The sequence below is a fragment of the Abramis brama genome, assembly GCF_963993115.1.
Source record: "Abramis brama genome assembly, chromosome: 23".
NCBI classification, from domain to species: domain Eukaryota; kingdom Metazoa; phylum Chordata; class Actinopteri; order Cypriniformes; family Leuciscidae; genus Abramis; species Abramis brama.
In genome coordinates this window covers 14,292,989-14,313,033 of record NC_139985.1, presented here as the reverse complement: position 1 = coordinate 14,313,033, position 20,045 = coordinate 14,292,989, and the positions used below count along the sequence as shown (strand labels likewise).

The following is a 20,045-nucleotide window of genomic DNA, read 5'->3' as shown; positions in this document are numbered from 1 at the left end:
TAATTATAAAAAAAAAAAAAACTGCTTTGTTTTAGCTGTTAGAAAGTTTGCATGGTAAAACCCTGTTGGAGAAGTAGCAACTTTGAATTCTTCGCCTTTAAAGCACTGCCACTGACTAAAGCCATACACATTTCAGTGGACGTCTTTAGTCATTGTAAACCATCTCATGCTGTTGTTTTGAGCGTCCCACTATGAGTGTTGTATTGGAGTTCAAAATAAAAATGTGCCTGTTATGCTCAGAAAATTTGCGCAAGCGTACAATGTAACCCCCCCCCAATTATACAGACAGATAAGTCGACCAATCATTTAGACAGCCCATGAATCGGCTAGCTTTGAAAATATGAAAATTTTGAACATCCAGAAGTTAAAAAGTGAGTTTATTTGATCAAGGCTGTCAGAGTGTTTTTGTGTTTTACTCTGAAACTGAACTCCAGTCAGCAGATATATATTTTTCAACATTTTATTATTATTATTTTTTGGTGGTGGTGGTGGTTTTGAAGATTTTTAAGCTTCTCTCAAATCTGCATTTATTTATATGAGTGTAAAAAAAAAAAAAAAATGAATAGATGAAAAAAAAAAATGAGGATGGCTATACAACATCCACAGACCTCTGGTAGAAAGGATAGAAGCAAATTAAAACTGCTGTTCCATTTAGGGAGATTACTTGCCTTCAAGAAAAAAAAGGCAAGAAAGTAGAGAGAAATGCTGAAAAAATAAAGTGTTAAAGAGAGATAAAGCCAGACTGAGGGAAACGCAAATTAAAAGCTTACTAACATCCCAAAACTTCAGTCAGTCCTTCCTGACAGAAGCGTGCTGTGTATTTTATTATTTATCAAATGTGCCTTCTGGGGAAATATTCTAAGTGCCTAAGACTATTCAACACAACAAGAGAACTGTGAATTAGAGAACGCAAACATCCCAGCCCTCCATTTTCACTGGCTTTTGTCTTCTGAATAATCACGCTTGTACTTATGTTCTGTGAATAGGGATGAGTGCCTTGTCTATGTACATATATATCAAACTCTGTTACACTCTACAGCTTGTATGAATGCAAACAGCATGTTGAGGTGAACTGGCTGGATGAGCAGAGCTGCTTCTGCTTGTTTACCTGAACTCGTGTACCTCTGGAGAGGTGATCAACACTACAGTATAGCTTCAGGCTTCTGCAGTGTCCATGCGCCACACTTAAATGAGCACCCAAGAAAGACTCAAGGTTGGTGTCTGTACCTCCTTAAAACAAGCCAGGACAGAGGCCTGGAGAGACACCTACTGTACAAACACATCACACAAATATGATTGTGATAGGTATTCTAGTTCGGAGTGATTGTGAACATCTTGGTGTGGGGAAGACCACTTTTTTAATGTGTTTTTTAAAAAATTGTGTAAGATTTTATTTATTTATTTATTTATTCAAAATGTTCAATGCCACAGATATATTATGATTGCAAGGAATCCCCTACCTAAAACACACACACACACACACACAGTTGTGTTTTCATGTTTAAAGGGGACCATTACTAAACAGCAGTGTGAGATTCAGCGAGAAGCATTAGATTCTGTCGCAGTTCACCGATACAAACCACTAATGTCTCTGTGATTTAAACTTGATCAAATCCAAATGAAACAATGCTGACATTCTCAAAAACACTGACGCAGAAACTGGAGAAGCATTGTTCCACAGCAATCCAGTTAAAAGGATTTGCTGTAGTAACTGTAAACATGGAATTGTTGCAGAAATGTGGGATATTTATATTGAAATTTTATTGTAGCCTATTATTACTGTAGACATATATTAAATATGTTAAAGGAGTATGGGATATAATTACAGTATTTCTGTTATTAAGCAATAGCATTTTTTTGTGCATTTGTATTTATATGTATATAGGCTACTGCTTTTACTACAAAATACCATAGAAATCATGGTAGAACTTTTTACCATGGTAGTGAGGGGCCATGCATGATTTTACCCGTGGTTAGCATGGTCTACGAATGTATGATCCTATGGAAGACCAATGTTAATTTCAATAAAAGTATAGAGTCCAATTCAGTCAGTCAGAATATTTGAATTTTTCTCTAAAAAGGAGGTGGTTAAAAATTTTACAAATATTTAACAAAAACAGTAACATCTGCATCTCAACTCAAGCTCAAGCTAATGCTACTGAGAACTCAAGCTACTGTCAAATCTGCATTGCACAAAAAAACTCTGCAGAACAAAGGATAGTCTGCTGGCAAAATGAGAATGTAATAAAACAAGAATCAACATTGGCGAGGGATTTTAAATGTTAAAGGGATACTTCACCGATTAAGCTTTGTATCAGTAGAAACCCTGTAGTATTTTCGAATGACCGTGTTTCCCTCTCTTATGTCCCCCTGAGACGAGAGATTTCTGTATTGTGTGTCTGGAAAAAAAAAGTTCCGCCCACCCATAGGGCGTGGGATCTCACGATAAAACGGCGTCTTTTCAGTTTCGAGTCAACTAGTAGCCTAGTTGTATCATTTCTTCCGATACTGCCCTCTGTAAGCGGTAGGCGTGGCTTGGGAGTGGCCTCATAGGGCAGCGAAGCAAGTGCATTCTGGGAGTTGTTGTCTTTCATCCACATGAGCCAAAAATAAATTTTCTGGCTTTTCTCAGTCTAGAAGGCACCAACTTCTAAAATAATTTCACATTTCTACTACATAAATGACCCAATTTAAATACACATTCATCTTTCCAGCGGTGAAATATCCCTTTAAGTATCTTTTTGAATAGATCAATTCTCATGTAGCTCTCTAGAGTTCACTGTTAAGCATTATCTATTGAAAGCCACAGGTTTACATATAATAGGACTCAAATGGTGAGTAAAAAGACTTAAAGGCACACTACGTAACTTTTGGCCCTCTGCATGCACTGCATGCAGAAAAACTGCATGCACATTGTTCTGGTTGTGCTTTGGTTCTGCATAACTGTGTGGATGAATATGGTTATCCTTCTGCTAATAAAACTTTCACTACTAGGCTTAAGAGATATAACCAGTTTAGATGGAAAGGATCTCAAGCTGACTAGTTGAAGACGTTACTGTAGATATATCCATTAATAGACACCGTAATTCCGTAATTATTTTAGGGGTTGATTTTCGGCCAAGAGCACCCATAATTTTTGGTTTCGGTGGATAGTCATTAGAATGAATGATTTCCAACTAGTATTTAGAATGAAACAACAATTAAGTTAGCTTTGGTCAATTTTACTACAATTTATTTATGTTTAGCACACGCTTGTGCTCCCCTTGGGAGTCTGGTCATGACTATAATTAAAGGCGATTCATTCGAACAGTTTGTTTTAATCATTCTGTTTCAAAGAATTTTGCTATTTGAGTCATCCCTCAAAAGTATCCCTAGATGCCCCTGTGTAGCCACCTGTTTCTTTACTTAATAGTTATTTAGTTAAATAGTGCTGTTTATCATGTTTTCATTTATGTTGTGTAAATTAGATAGTGTGTTGTAATTAGTGTAAATTGTTTCCCTGCTCCATTTGTAACTGCCACACTAATTACATTGTGTCTGTGCACTGTTTTTTATCCCACGTTTAGAATAAAAATAGGTTTATAACAGGTACGTTGTCCACATATTATTTTGCTCGTAAAAAAAGAAATTGCAAACAAACAATACAAATGTGCCATTAACAATGCATATTTATAAGCTAATGCAGTTTAAATGCAACTGGAGCCTGAATAAGCCTAGCAACTTAGCACAAGTCTTTTTTCTCTCATTTTAAATGAATGGCTCGAGTGATTTGGGATCGGCCTATTGAAATCTGCTTGGTTCATTTCGAGTTGGACGTGATCAATTAAGTGAGCGATTAACTCCGTAATCTGTCCAAGCATTTCAATCGGTTCAACTGATTCAGTTTCAACTGATAACTTGGGTTTAATTCAGTCCAGTCTGTGAAATGTGTTCAGCCAGTTTATTAAAAAGAACCCATTCAAAAGAACGCACCCAATAGGATGTCACTGTGACTAATGTTTTCGTAAGAAACACACGCCTTTCTTTCATGCCGATGAGGTGTATTAATCACTTTGACACCTCCGACTGATGTTCGTTTCCCTCTCTTTTAATTGTTTCCACTTCTCCAACTTCCGCACAACTTCTTTATCTCATGTCCGCTCTATTTTCCCCGGGCCTAAAACCACATCCTTCTATACTATGAGCTTCCAATTGTGAGATAAGAGAATGAAAAGAGATCTGCAGTGTCTCTAAGAGCAGATCAACACTCGATGCCTGTGTCCTTAAGACAGATCTCTCTTGCCCTGAGGGCCATTTTCTCCAGAAAATAGCCTCAAAATATTCTTTTTACTATTTTATTGTGGTTTGTTGTTGTGTGTTTAATATTATTTTAAAATGGTTAAAAAAAAGAAACTTGATGAGAGTATTATGCGACTAGGTTTAGTATATAATGTTAAAATAAACAATAAACAGGTTAAAATCATTAGCAAAAGCATTATTATTATGAAACTCTCCATACAATGACCAATACTTTTACAGCATTTATTAATCTAGGTTAATTTATAAATACTATTGTTCATTTGTTAATTAATGTATTTAATTTTGTACAAATTAACATGTTAGCTATTGCATTCGTATTAACATATACAACCTAAAAAAAAGTGTGACCATATATAGGAAATATATTATATTTTGAAAGTAGTATTCTTTATATATAAATAATAAAAAATATATTATATATAAAAAATATATATATAAAAAATAAAAAAAATTATATATATATAAAAATAAATGCAATGCTTGAAATGCTTGTTCAAGCATTTGGGGTCAGTTTTTTTTATTTTATTTTATTAATACTTTATTCAACATGGATGTGGAAAGTGACAGTAAGGATTTATATGCTTAGAAAAGATTTGTAACTGACTGACATAGATTTGTTCTTTTGATCTTTATATTCATTTAAGAATCCTGAGTGTCCCAACAAAAATAAAATAAAAATTATATATATATATATATATATATATATATATATATATATATATAGCTTTGCCGTCACAAGAATAAATGACATTTTAAAATATATTCAAATAGAAAAAGTGGCAAAATGTTGCAATATTCCTGATTTCTGATTTAACTAAAATCATGCATTGAGTATTTTTTTTAAACAAAAACAAAAATCTTTCCAACTTTTGAATGATAATGTGTGTGTGTGTGTGTGTGTGTGTGTATTAAAGCACCATATTGCTCATAAACACCTTATACTAGTAGAGCAAATGTAACTACAGTTGTGCAGGGTTGGGTTGTTTTAACACCATGGGATTATTTTGATGAATGTATGCTGTTAGCATTTGATTGAGTTTTTGTAATAATAATTAGCTTGTTTGTTTTTTTCTTTTTCTCACAGTTATCGAGTGGTGCCATGACCCTTATTGAAGCAAATGCAAAACCTCAAAGTGCTTTCGAGGTTTCTGCTGCTTCAAAATAACACGGCACATTTAAAACCTCAAGAAACTAGGCTAATTAAACTGTGTACTCAAAAATATACTACCACATGGCAGCAGGGAAGCAGAGGATGGCTGTTCTCAGTCAAGTGCAAAACTGCCCAGAGGAGAACGAACAGTACAGTTTGTGCCAGAAGAAGAGAAACAACTGTAATCATACTATCATACTCCAGGCCATTGGCCTGCAGTTCTCAGAAAACGTGGTTCAGTTCATAGTTGTGAACTCACTTAAATTTTTTCATCCTCTGATTTATGGACAAGTGTCAAGACCTGCTGATTTAGTTCTTGGCATTGCAGTACCTCACTGATCAAGGCTAAAGAGTAAAAGATGGCTCTTAGGAGCTCTTTCAGACAGACACATTAAATTGCAAAGAGTAGATAGATGTTTTTTTTTACAACATATTTGTGTCTCAGGCACCAAGCAGCATCACACAAAAAGTGCTGTGTGCAGAAGAAAAAAACAGAAGTGTTTTGGTTCATTCACACTCATTAGCAGTCCAGTCATGTGGCTTCGTGAGGAGGATTTGAAGCATGTCCAATCTCTCTGCCATAGCTTGTTTTCCTGACAAAAACTACCCCTCAAACTCCAGACCTATCATACACAACTTGTTAGATTTTGTCATTCCGAAGTGAAAGTTGCGAAAAGACGTATTAAAATGTTTACTCAACATGTCCTGAGCACACAATATGGCAGTCACATTCGCGAATGTCATATTACCCACATGCAGTACAATTTCACCGTTACGAGGTGTCGAAGAACGTCGAAACGTGTTATAGTGTGTTATATAAGTGACAGGATGTTTGGGTCAAAAACAGTTGAGCTGCTTAATATTTTTGAGGAAGCATGCTAAATTTTTTCAGGATTCTTTAAAGCTACAGTGTGTAGGATTTTCTCCCATCTAGCGGTGGCATTGTTTATGACTACCATGAATATTACTTTCTAGCCCCTCCCATTCCGAGGGCGTTTTAACTCCTACGGTGGCCGTATTAATTCAAATCTGCCGGCAGTCGCGAGTAATCCCCCTCGCATTCGTCACGGTGCCACTGAGTGTAAAAACGCGAAAGGCAAAGCTTGAATTTCCAGGTATGTCCCTCTTTGGCTAATGTATTTTCAAGATGGAGGCGCAACATGGCTGCCGCCATTCGAGCGACTCGCTCGTATGTATTCTAAATGGCAGATTCTACGCTTACGAGAATACTTGATTAGTTGGTAGAAGAAATTACACATTAATGAGCACATATCATTTTGAAAGAACAAAGTGTTTTTTGCTAAGAATCAACTTAAAAAATTACACAGTGTAGCTTTAATGAATAAAAAAAAGTAATAAAAACAAACCTTTATTTGAAATCGAAAGTTTTTGTAGCATTATAGATGTCTTTACTGTCACTTTTGATCAATTTAATGCATCCTTGCTGAATAAAAGTATATACACCCCCCCCCCCCAAAAAATAAATAAAAAGGGAATCTAACTGACTTCAAATTTTTAGATAGTATTGTGCTAAAACGAACATCTGAGCTCTCTGACACAAACTACCCCTCAAACTCCAAACCTATCAATACGTCACAAAGGAAACGTCGCAAAACTTTGTATGTTTACTCAACGTGTCCTAAGCATGTAACATGAGTCACATCTGTGAATGTCATATAACTCACATATTCACAGTTCAATTTCACAGTTATGTGTAAGTCGGCAAAGAGCGGCACCGGCTCGGAGTGTTATAACCCACTTCGCTTCATCAAGCATAACCGCCATTGTCAAAAGTGACAGAATGTTTGGGTCAGGGGGGATCCGTGTGCATGTGTGTCTGGGTTTGTGCGTGTGTGCGAGGGTAACAGTTTGGTGCCCTCACTGTCCCCCTGTCTTTGTGTTGTGCGGGTCTGCTGGTCGTACAGAGAGTTCTGCGCCGCCGTACATTATTCCGCCGTCAGTCAAGCGGAACAATGCAGCCCTTCGGTACCAGACCTGAAGACCTTGCCACGTGGATGTGTGTGTATGCGCACGCACACATCGCCACTGTGTATTTGTGCAGTTGTGAGTGTGAATGTCATGCCCCTTTTTCCCAGTACTACCTGCAGTGGTGTGGCAGGTGGACCTGATCAGGCATGGGGTAATGGGAAGGACTATCTTTTATTCCTGCAAAGACATTAACACAATACCTTGTTTTTTTCCGTTGCCAACATTTTAGACAGGGAACATTTAAAAGGGATAGTTCACCTTAAAAAAAATCCATTGTTTACTCACCTTCATGTCGTTCAAAACTCATATGCTCTTGAGCTGTAAATTATTTTTTTTCTTCCAAAAACAAACAACAAAACTGACCCCAAACTTTTGAATAGTGGTGCTTTTTTTTTATTTTTTTTACTAAAGATCATCACCTTGAATGTGCCTCTCAAATCAAATATGTTGCCTGTGGCAGAGTCATATATTTTAGACGAATGACGTGGTGTTATTGACAGCCAACCTATATTCTGCATATTTCCAATTGAAACGAAGTTGGAGCAGGACATTTGAAGGTCTTATGCCTTATTATTTATTATTAAATAATAAATGAATGAAATAATTAAAGGATTTAAGGGGATTTAAGGGAATAAATCAATAAGAATGGTAAAAGAAAAAAAGTTCTAGGTCCAATTGTTGTTATGAAGTAATTAATTTAAACTATTTGAAAATATTTTATTTTAAAATGTGCACATTCACTCTTATTCATGTCTAATATGTCGAAAACACAAACATTTCTTGTCTTGTCGCATTCAGTTATGAATTAAATGAATCATGATCAAATCAAAACGGCAAAAATTCATACAAATTTGAGTCATTTGCATCACTAGGTAGGCTATTATTGTCAGTCACTGACCATTTCTATAATCCAAACAACAAACAGCTCATTCTATTCTAAAATGATAAGACAAATAAAATGAGAATAATGAATTCTATTATTGTTTACATTTGTATTCATAGCTCAGACAAAATCATTGGCTCCGCCTATGACTTAAGGATAGATGGATGGATGGATGGATGGATGGATGGATGCATGCATGCATGTATATATTGTATGTATGTATGGATTTTCTTTCCCATTGATTTCCTTTTTGCATTTTGTGTGGCCTATTTGAAAGCTAGTCATTTGCTAAAGCTCTTATGATAGGCAGGTGGTATTTAGAATTCAGGAATTTGGGGTTTTCTTATTACAGAGAGCATTTTATTACACAAAAAAAATGTGTTGAGTACAAGATGAGCTATCAATATTTTGTATTAATTTCCCCCCGGACTAGAGAGAGGGAGTACATTTTAAATGTGTCTATCTGTTAAAAGTTAATTTACAAGACAGTGTTGTGGTTTATGCAAGCATATAGATGGACTTTAAGCTCACAGACATTGAGCAAAAACCACAAACCTCCTTCATAATCCTATCCATATTGCAGGAGTTGTTTTTCCACTTACAGTTGATTCATAATGTTGGGAGAAGGCTTTATCTTGAGCCCCAGGTGACCCTTGCACACCTCTCTGTGTCCACACACCACCCAATAAGGCAAAGTGCATGTTGTAAAGCTCCTGAATTTGTGATGTTGGTCTGTTTGTAAGCACAGGGCTGAATGACCTTCAGGGGAGCCTGTGGAGAACATCAAATGCCTTATCTATCTTTCCATCCATCCATCCAGTCTGTCTGTCGTTCTAGCTATTTGTCCTGTCTGTCCTCCTTTTCTTATGGGCATTGTTTAAAACATAGTCGTACTGTGTTGCTAGTACACAGCGGTTCTTGTGTTCCCCCTCTACACACTCACACAGAGTCAGACAGACACAATCATCTAGTTCTTGCCCGTTTTTCTTTCTCTTATTCATACTTCTTGGTCAATAAATGAATATCTCTCCCACATCTCTTCTTACACACTAGACCTTGACATTCCAAAATCTGAATTGCAGTTTCAATAAAGCTGCCGTGTGCAATCTGAAACGTCAATCAATAATTGATTTTTGTTGTTGTTGTTTTTTATTTATGTGTGCTGTGGTTAAAGCTTGTGACTTGAATTAGAAATTGTAATTGTATATGATACTGGATTTTTGTACTTCACATGGCCATATTTCAGCCTGTTTTGAATTGCTATTGCAAGAACCTGAAAAAAATGATTCGTTGAATTTAATAAAAAAAAAAAATTATGGTAAGTGGTTGCACACAATTGATTTTAGCTACATTTAAACAAATGCATTAAGTTGAACTAAAATTGATTAAGTTCAACTTAATGCATTTGTTTAAATGTAGCTAAAATCAATTGTGTGCAACCACTTACCTTAAAATTTTTTATTAAATTCAACGAATCATTTTTTTTAGTGTACATGGACAGAATATGTCTGTTTTATTGGATCAAACTTTCCACAGTATAACAGAAGGCAAATATCAACAGGCTGTCAGCCTGTGTGTTAGTGGCGAGGTTTTTCAGTAACTCTTCCTTCTGGTTACACTGTTAATGTTGGCGACAAGTGCCTTTATGAGTGAGTCACTCAGTCATTCATTCAATTGATCTATTCAAAACTTTGATTCATTCAGTTACTAAACTAAACAAGTTACAAGTTGAATGAATGATTCATTGAGTCATTGAATCATTCATTTAACGATACAGTCAAAATAGCTAATTCATTCAGGAATTAAACTTAATGAATTAAACATTCATTTAAAAATGCTGATTTTTTTCTGGAACAAAACATATTGTGTGTCACTATACTGTATGTTGCTCAGAGTTGTGCAGTGTTTGATTCAGCTATATTTGGAGATATTTTTGTTGGCAGAGACAAACAGGCAATATGGTGTCCGAAATGTAAGTTACTTCAATATTTACGTTTTGTTTAGAGAAAATTTTAATTTCAAGTTTTTCGAAAGGTAGTAGGTACTGATCATTTCACATACTGGCACTACAATAAAGTGGAATTTGCTTGTTGGGTAGTTTACTTGCTACTAGGTCCTGTACTTGCCAATAAAATGTGATCTGTATCTGGAGGCTGTCAACATACATCGAAAAGACCAGCACAAACACATTTGTGATCTAGTTGTCATACGTGTAAGTTAGCAGGTCTTTATGGTCAAATGCATGGTAAATGCATAATACAGTAAATGGACTGTAAGCTGTGTATGGGTGTGCCATCCGAGGCTGAGACTAGTGGGTAGTAAGACAATTTTGGTTAGGCATCCTCAGTTTGATAATAACACTTTGAGGCTGATCATTCTTGTGTTCCCAATGCCAAAATCCCATCTCATAACACAACAATATCATGTTGACCAACTCTGGATCCAGTGTTTTTCTTATGCAAACACCCAAAGTTTAGCCTCTGTCCCCTGATCCACAGGTTTACTCTGTATGTCAATCGTGGAGTGATAAAAAGCCTTCAATGACAATAATTAGCTCGTTCCATTAAAGCAAATTAGCCTAATTTACAAAAACATTGACTGTCGTTGTTGCTTCACAGAAACACCAATCTCTCTTTTTTATCATGCTTGTGTTTTTTAATCTTTCCCTGCTGGCAGATGTTTTTTGTTGATGCTTAAAATAAATTAACAATTTTTCCATCAACAACATCAGGCTCCAATTAGTGTATTCAGGCCATTTGTGACATTTGCCAAATAGCAAAATCACTTTGATTCTTGATTTACATCTCTTAGACATCTTCAGGAGAACTGACAGAGTAAAATGTCATGATTCTCCAAGTATGATGCACTTTTTTTTTCTTTTTTTTTGCAGTGCTTGTTAAAGTAGGCAGCGTGCTTTTCATGTGTCAGTGGTTTTGTGCTCATTCTGAAAAGTGCATATGGGTCTCTTCCCCTCCCATTTGCAATTATTCACCAGACAAAACTCCGGAGCATTGAGCGAGCCATGGTGCAATTGGTGAAATGGATTCTACGCTTTATTAGCCTGTTGTTTTGGTGCATCTTCTGGCAGGAAACCATGTGGTAAATTGGATAGATGGCTTGATAAAAAGCTTGTCGTGCAAGATATTTCATGGACGGATTTATTTTATTTTTTTCTACAAACATTTTCGCCCAGCACTCTTAACAAGTGACTTGGTCCCGCAGTGATTTATGAAATCAATTTGTCTTGTTATCAGCAGGGTTTTGGAAGAGAGATAAAATCAGTAGGAAGTGATTTTAGTTCCATCTTTCTTTCTTTTCAATCCTGAGGGATGAAAGAGATGAGAGAAGCAGACTCAAATCTATTTGTAATGCTTTGACCCTCTACTGGTAGTCTGTGAAGACTATGGTTCTGAACAATATGCAACTGAAGTGGTTGTACTGTAATGCGGCGGTAAAATTGTGCACATTCTCTGGTGGTTTTATATGTTGGTTTCAAACACCTAGCTCTTAAATTGAAATCAATTTTTTTTATTTATTATTCTGTCCTTAACTCAAATTTCAGTATAATGATAATGCTATACTGTAGCTTTTGGGTCACGCGTGTTTTACATGTTACTTATAATTTTAAATGAATTTGAATTGCAATATTTAATTGCTTGACTTAAATCTTGTCTTTCTTTCTGGTAATTATTATTATTTTTATTTATTTTTTGCATAGTTTATTTTTGTAGCTCAAACAGTAGCCTACAGATTTGCACTAACAATGTCAAAGGTTCGATTCCCATGGAATGCAAAAACTAATCGATAAAAATTATCGATAATGAAAATAATAAACAACGAATTCGATTATCGATTAGTCGTGTCTGCGCTGTGCTCGGAAAGCATCATCAGCCAGTCACGTGCGACTGCGAATAACCAATTTTTTTTTTTTTTGGACAAAACGTATATGGAAAATAGCGGAGGACACAGATTGAGGTGCTTCGGAAAAGGTACATAATCTAAGTTGTCCTAAACATGAGAATGCTTTATATTTAAGCCCTTCGAATAAACTCTGAATCGTTTCCCGCATCTTACCCTCTCGTGCTTTAACAGATGCGTGCGTGTGCTGTTTAACGCCTCTAACACGTGTTTTTCTCAGCGTATAACTTACTTGTATGGTTATATCCTTATATGTAAATGTTCGAATAGTCCCGCGAGCATTTCCATTTTGCATATTCTGACGACAAGCGTCTTGTTAAAATTCAGTATTCAATGAACGAGCGCCGGACGGTGCGCGCATGCGCGTCACACAGACTCAAAATACACATTTTGCTAAAATATTTTTTTTGTTCGAAATTAAGTGTAGGTTTAAAAATATACATGTAACACAAGTAATCATATTTATGAGAGCAGTAACATTAATGTTTAGACAAGTGAATGTGTTTTCTTCATAAATCGTTCAAGTTAACATTTTGTACATTTTATTTTTAATTTAGTAGTTTTAATTTCTGCTTTAAAATAGTAAGCAATCAGTTGTTTAAGTTTAGAATGTAATGTTTATATTTTAACCTTTTTATTATTATTAGTTTGTTTCATTGTACAGCATATAGCCTACATAAATAGCCTACATTCACTTGTTTTCATATAGGCTTTATTATATTACACATTGTTTGGAGGACAGCATTGGACAGGATGTGGAATACCATTAATTTTAACATATATCATGTATAATGTTTTTGATTTTTCTTCAGATTAAAAAAAAAAAAAAGACAGATAAATCGATAGTCAAAATAATTGTTACTTGCAGCCCTAGTTGCACTTATTCCATAGTGTGACAACATTCTCTGTTATTGTCAATGTGTGTTCACTGAACTATATCTATTTTTTCCCTGAGCATTAACAGTGGAATTGTTCAGTAACTTTTTATAAACAAGAATCTTTAATAAATGTGTCTATATAGAGATTGCCTAACTTAATCTGAGAAATATTTACTGGTGTACAAATTGTGAAAACTAGCCTTAGTCTCCCATATGGTCTACTAAAGTTGTAGGAATGAACTTCTGGTGTATGTGAAAGAGAGCTCTAATATTTAAACTGTGATTAATCTAGACGTGGCACATGGCTCTCTCTCTTTCGCTCGCTCTCTTGCTGGCTTGCTCAATTTAAGTAGAGCTGAAGCTGTGGAACTTTCCCTCAGGTGTAACTGAACGGACCATCTGCTGTTGTTGACCGGAACCCTTTCCAAACAACCATAGCGAGAGAAAACATATGACTCACTCATTCTGTTTGCTACCTTTTTACATTTTTAGAGAAACGTCAGAGGAATCTGTTTATAAGAGAAGCTCAAATTCATTTTTTTTTTTATTTTTTTTTTATATATATATATATATATAAACATTTTTTGCACATTTTGACTAATGTGTTGTGTTCCTATTACATATTACCCAGTACATTGATTATATTATTGGATTTAGCTAGAGCCCATCATTTATTATTATTATACATTTTATTTATTTATTGTTTTATATGTGGCTGAATGAAGTATTGAATCAATAATGCCCGGTTCCACCTTAGCTGTAATAACTACAGTATGTTTTTATTGTATATAGCCATGATGTTTCATTTAATAACCAGTCAAGCATAGTAGAGGAGATAGACAATGACAAATGTGCATGCACGAGCACAAGCAATGAAACATGTTGGCTGAAAATAAGATCGCTTTGAACAGTTTTTGCATCTTTCAGCAATAATAGTTTCATTGTTATTTTATGTTTTTCTCACCCTTTACCCTCTCTTTCTCTCTTTCCCTGCAGTGGAGTTCGAAACCTGTCAGCAACTAGAGGAGGTTTCTTTTGAGAGCAGTGACCCAAAGTTCAGCGTTCGGCCGGATGGCTCTCTGTACGCAGAGCAAGATGTGGCGAATCTAACCGAACCGATTCAGTTCATGGTGACGGCCAGAGCCAGCGTGGGCAAGTATATCTGGGAGACCACTGTTAAACTGGCCCTCGCCGGACACCCGCTATCTCCTCCTATTAACCAGGCAAGGACAAACTATGTGTAATTTATGTCAAATATTATTTCTGAATATTTGTTGTCTGTGTCAGTTGTCTGTTTGCTGCAATTAATTTTGCCTGAACCACTTAACGGACTTTTGCGGAAGTTTTTTTTATATATAGGTACATGCTATTTTTATATTTAAAATAAAATAAAATATATTTATTATTTATATTATATGTAATTATTTATAATGTGCACTACCGTTCAAAAGTTCGGAGTTGTCAAGTCTTTTATGCTCACCAAGGCTGCATTTATTTTTTCAAAAATACTATAAAAAACATTAATATTGTAAAAAATATTAATACCCCTGCCCTGTTATGGCTAAGCTGAATTTTTTTAATTGTATGCAATATTTTAGTGGACTTTTTTTTTTTTTTTTTATGAAAAGAAAGTTCAAACCGCATTTATTTGAAATAGAATCTTTTAATATTATAAATGTATTTACTGTCAGTTTTGATCAGTTTAATGCATCCTTGCTGAATAAAAGTATTAAATTATAAATAAATAAAAAAAGTACCTTAATTTTTGAATGATATAGTATATAATTTATACTTGCATATACTATTAATTATATATACCACCAATCAAACGTTTTTTTTATTTATTTATTTATTTTTATTTATTATTAATTCTTCATGCCCCGAGAGTGCTTTAAATTGATCAATACGCACTGAAGACTGGAGGAATGGCTGATAAAAATGTAGCCCTGCCATCACATGTATATATCACATATTGAAATATATTAAAAACAGTTATTTTTCATTTGTAATAGTATTTCTGTATTTATTGATCTAAGAAATACATGGTTAGCATAAGAAACGTCTTTCAAAAACATTACAAAATCTTATCCCAAACTTTTATTTTATGATAATTTTATGATTTTTAGTTTGCATGTGTAGTTTTTTGTGAGTACTTCTGTTTTGAAAAGCCATTTGTGAGTCTAGCAGCTCAGGAATGGAGTGCATGAAATAATGTACATTGATTGAGTTCATGGTTTTAGGGGGGTTCGGGGGAAGTTATGTGCCGTCTCAGTGTAATTATTTGCCCATATAGCAACAGCAAGAATGAGATTCAATAACAGAGCAAGATGTTAATACGTTTAAGCAATCATCAGAATTTGAAAACTAGTTACAGTTTTTAAATTGATTACATTTTGTTTCGCCGTCTCGTGCATGTACAGTATGCAGAGACGCCGTTGTCACGTGTTGAGGGTTTGCACAAGCCCTTGGCAACACACCAAAAGTCATGATCTGATTATGAAAGCGAATGCTCAAATGTAATTTTTATACAAAAGATGAAAGGAGTAATATTTCATCCAAGTCATTTTCATCCAATGCACACACACACACACACACTCACTCACTCACTTCTGCCACGATGTGTCCTGCTTGGCAAGTATCATTAAACTTTTAATACATGTGGCTGTCATGCTCATGTCCTGTGCTCTGGTGTAGAGCAGATGAGGTGTACAGGCTTTATATAGATGTCTTTCCCACTGGCATCGGACTGTTTCTGCATCCAAAGTGACCTAGAAATGCCAAGCAGAGAGGCAGGAATGCAGGTCCTCTAGGGATCCAGGAGTCTGGTCTGGCGAGCCCTATCCCCGTGTCCCTAACCCCGCACATGTCCTCTCCTTCTGCACGACCATTGAGAGAAATGTCTCCTTGCCGGTTATGGCTGGTTACTGAAGGACAAACGCACACACACAGCAAGAAGACACATTGGGTGTTCATGGGAGATGTGACTCTTTGCAACTCTTTGACCTAGTTGAGATTATAAATAATTAATGAAAAAAAATTATCTAAATAAAAATGCAGTGGTTTAGCTCTGAGTATTACAGAATTTAGGATGTGTTTGCATCTATTTACGTGCCAAAATTTCCTATGTGTTGTCTCTAAGTCATGACAGATGTGTTTTCCACAAACTAATTCTCCTTAAATCACTCAGTGAAGTGCCAAAAAGCAAGGCAAAGGAACAATCTGACAAAGTAAAGGGACATTATTACAAAGCTTATCAGTTGGGCTAATGAATATTAATTAGGTAGCATAAGATTTTCCCAGCACTCTTTAACTGATTTGCTGAAAGGCATGAAAGTAGGTACTAGCCATATTAGCTTGTGCCTAGTCAACAACAGGTTTTTTTTTTTTTTTTTTTTTACACCAAGCAGAATATATATTTTTATTATTACTCTAATTAATTGTTAATATAATACATTATTTCTAAAAAATAATGTTATTATTTAATAGGTAATTTTATATATATAATATACTACTGCTACTAATAATAATAATTATTAATGTTATTGTTGTTGTGTGTATATATATATATATATATATATATATTATGTAATTTTATACATTATCTAATAATACTAATAGTTGTAATTAAATGTATAAATCATTTAATTATCATTTTTATTATTAATGTAATTCATTATTTCATTTTAGATCATTATAATTATTATTATTTTACATCATACAACGATAATATGTATGGTATTTGATTATGACAATCATCGGTTTGACCTCCCATTAGACAATATAGATTTAGTTTTTACTTTTAGATTCATTTAATCTATTTTGGCCTCTTGACTTGAAATGAGATATATTTAGAGGTAGAGCTGAGAGAAATAAATTAAGATCAGTACTAACTTAAAAGAACACACATTACATAAATAAATGCACGCACACACACACACCGCCATGATTAAAAGTAATTAAACTAAGATGCCTCAGTTACAAAGTAAGCAAGTCTTTTGTTACTTTGAACTAGCAGAGATGATTTGAAAGACATTGATATGGAAGCTACACTGAACAAAATTATAAACGCAACACTTTTGTTTTTGCCCCCATTTTTCATGAGCTGAACTCAAAGATCTAAGACTTTTTCTATGCACACAAAAGGCCTATTTCTCTCAAATATTGTTTAAAAATCTGTATAAATCTGTGTTAGTGAGCACTTCTCCTTTGCCGAGATAATCCATCCACCTCACAGGTGTGGCATATCAAGATGCTGATTAGACAGCATGATTATTGCACAGGTGTGCCTTAGGCTGGCATGTTTGGGATGCTTTGGATTGGCATATACGATAGCGTGTTCCAGGTCCTGCCAATATCCAGCAACTTCGCACAGCCATTGAAGAGGAGAGGACCAACATTCCACAGGACACAGTCAACAACCTGATCAACTCTATGCGAAGGAGATGTGTTGCACTGCATGAGGCAAATGGTGGTCACACCAGATACTGACTGGTTTCCGGACCCCCCCAATACAGTAAAACCGCACAATTTAGAGTGGCCTTTTATTGTGGCCAGCCTAAGGCACACCTGTGCAATAATCATGCTGTCTAATCAGCACACACCTGTGAGGTAGATGGATTATCTCGGCAAAGGAGAAGTGCTCACTAACACAGATTTAGACAGATTTGTGAACAATATTTGAGAGAAATAGGCCTTTTGTGTACATATAAAAAGTCTTAGATCTTTGAGTTCAACTCATGAAAAATGGGGACAAAAACAAAAGTGTTGCGTTTATAATTTTGTTCAGCGTAGATTTCATTAAGTGTGCATCAACAAAGATATCCGTCAGTGTGATTCTTTGTGCATCTGCTGAGCGTAAATGTCAGTTAGTTGCATGTAGTTGATTTATCAACTTGCATGGTATTTGCCTGGATGGCATGACTTTAATTGGTTTGATCCAAATGCAGCTTTCATTCTAGTCTATTCTGTTGTATCTCCTTCTAGGCTGACAAGTTCCAGAGAGTGCTTTAGAGTTCGGCACAACAGTGCAGTCGCTTTGTCCCACAACATGTTTTATTGAGCAAAGTTTCTATGCTTTTGGATGGTTCAGGTCTAAAAATACCCAGTACTGTTCTTTGGCTGGCATTTAGCTCGATGTGAGCCTCATCTGCCTGAAGCTGGAGTTTGGAATTCATGTTTGTTTTTCTTTAAACTATAAAAATTCACAGGTCTCGATTTATGTTTTTGCTCATAAGACGCATTAGTTCATGAATTGGAGTTTATTCTATTATATTATTCTAGTATATTATTATTATGTTTTTTTTTTTTTTTTTTTTGATAAAAGGAAAAGAATAGTCTCATAAGACTAATTTGTTAGGGAATTGGACTACACTGGTAGTGGTGTATGTTTTTGAATTACTAAACAAAACGGCTCAAAAAAAGTCATTCGTTCAGTTGTAGGATTACACTTATTGCCTGGTATGTTTATTTTATTTTTTCCCCCGCACATTTTGTTCACACATCTGCAATTCACTGAAAAGAACAGGCTCATACGTTTCATTTGTTTAGGAATGTTCTAGTCATAATGTATGTTTTTGATTCACAAAAAAGAAACTACCCATAAGAAATTGGAGTTTACTGATTGTGGAACATTTCAATTAAAAATATTCGTAAATGCTATAATAGTATATAAATAATTCTAAAATAACGCTGACTCATAAGACTCATTTGACACGATTAGTGAAACGCTTTTGCAGTACTAATTATAAACCCAGATTAACTTTGTTCTTTTCTTTTTAATAATGGAACTTCCAGTGAAAATCCAGGTGCATTTCCGCCTCCTCCCGACGATGAGGTGCGAAGACTGATTACCAAAGTAGAAAATGAGTGGCGTGTGGCATACTGGCGTGTAATGGGAAAAACTCCAGACAGGGTTGCAAGCAGTGCAATGCGGCCCTATAGAACAATAACCTCCAGATGTCTGCTGCAGAGCTGCAGGCTGACTGATGCCCAAACGGGTTTCTTCTCAGCAGGGAGGGATGGGGAGCCAGCTGGCAGGGCTGGTTCTTCTGGAGCTACGGGAGCTCAGGGCAATCCAGGCAGCCATTTCACACACGCTGACTCCCAAATGCGCCCACACACACACATGCATGCACGTATACATAGCTGCACATTCCGTACATCTGCCGTGCGCCGTCCCACAACACAACATGCTTGTTCTAGTTTATTCTTTCCTCACTGTCTGTTGTAATGGGTGCAGTGCTTGTTGCCCTACCAGAGGAATAAGACTTTTCATTAGGCATGCTGTTGTAAGTCTGTGCCTTTCATTGGCGCCGCCACACGATGCATCAAACCATTCTGGATCTTCCTGTGCTGTTGGCTACACATTCAGAGGAATGCTTCCTTGGTGCCAGTGAGAGCTGATTGATAAATCAAGGTCTTTATCACAGCTCCCAATGTCTGTCCCAATGTTTGTCAGCAGGCAAAAAACGATAGGGATGGAGTGAGAGACAGATCGAGATGATGAATACCCCGCATTAATGAACAGATCTGTGAGGGGAGAGATAAGGCTTTTGTCTGTGTTCGAACACATTTGTCTCTGAACGCGTCCTCACGAAGGTCACATTACTGACCGGGCATGGGGTGTCTAGAGACCTTTTAATTCATGAAACTTTAATTATTTAATGATTTATTAAAAATTTTACAATTATGATGAAATGAAAATTTTAAAAACGGTGGCAATCGAATGAAGGAATAACATATTAGCAATTTAATTAATCTTTTAAAATGCAATGAAATGAAATGTAGATTCATTTTATTGAACAAAGTGCTGCACAACAGGTTTGCTATTAAAATTAAATACGAAAGAAAAATGGTGATATTCCTTGAAGTTTTACAAATGATGTTGTTGTTATTATAAAAATTCTGTAAATTCCACTTTTATTACCGA

The 20,045-nt window shown here is 35.5% G+C and overlaps 1 protein-coding gene across 1 annotated transcript in view; it reads left to right on the top strand.

Annotated features, from left to right (window-relative positions):
• The window catches only part of cdh4 (cadherin 4, type 1, R-cadherin (retinal)), a 233,402-nt gene that overhangs the window by 134,774 nt on the left and 78,583 nt on the right, over window positions 1-20,045 (top strand). The window contains exon 4 of the mRNA XM_084101096.1: window positions 14,114-14,340. Coding sequence (XP_083957222.1) covers window positions 14,114-14,340 — 227 coding nt within the window. The remainder of the gene's footprint in view (window positions 1-14,113; window positions 14,341-20,045) is intronic.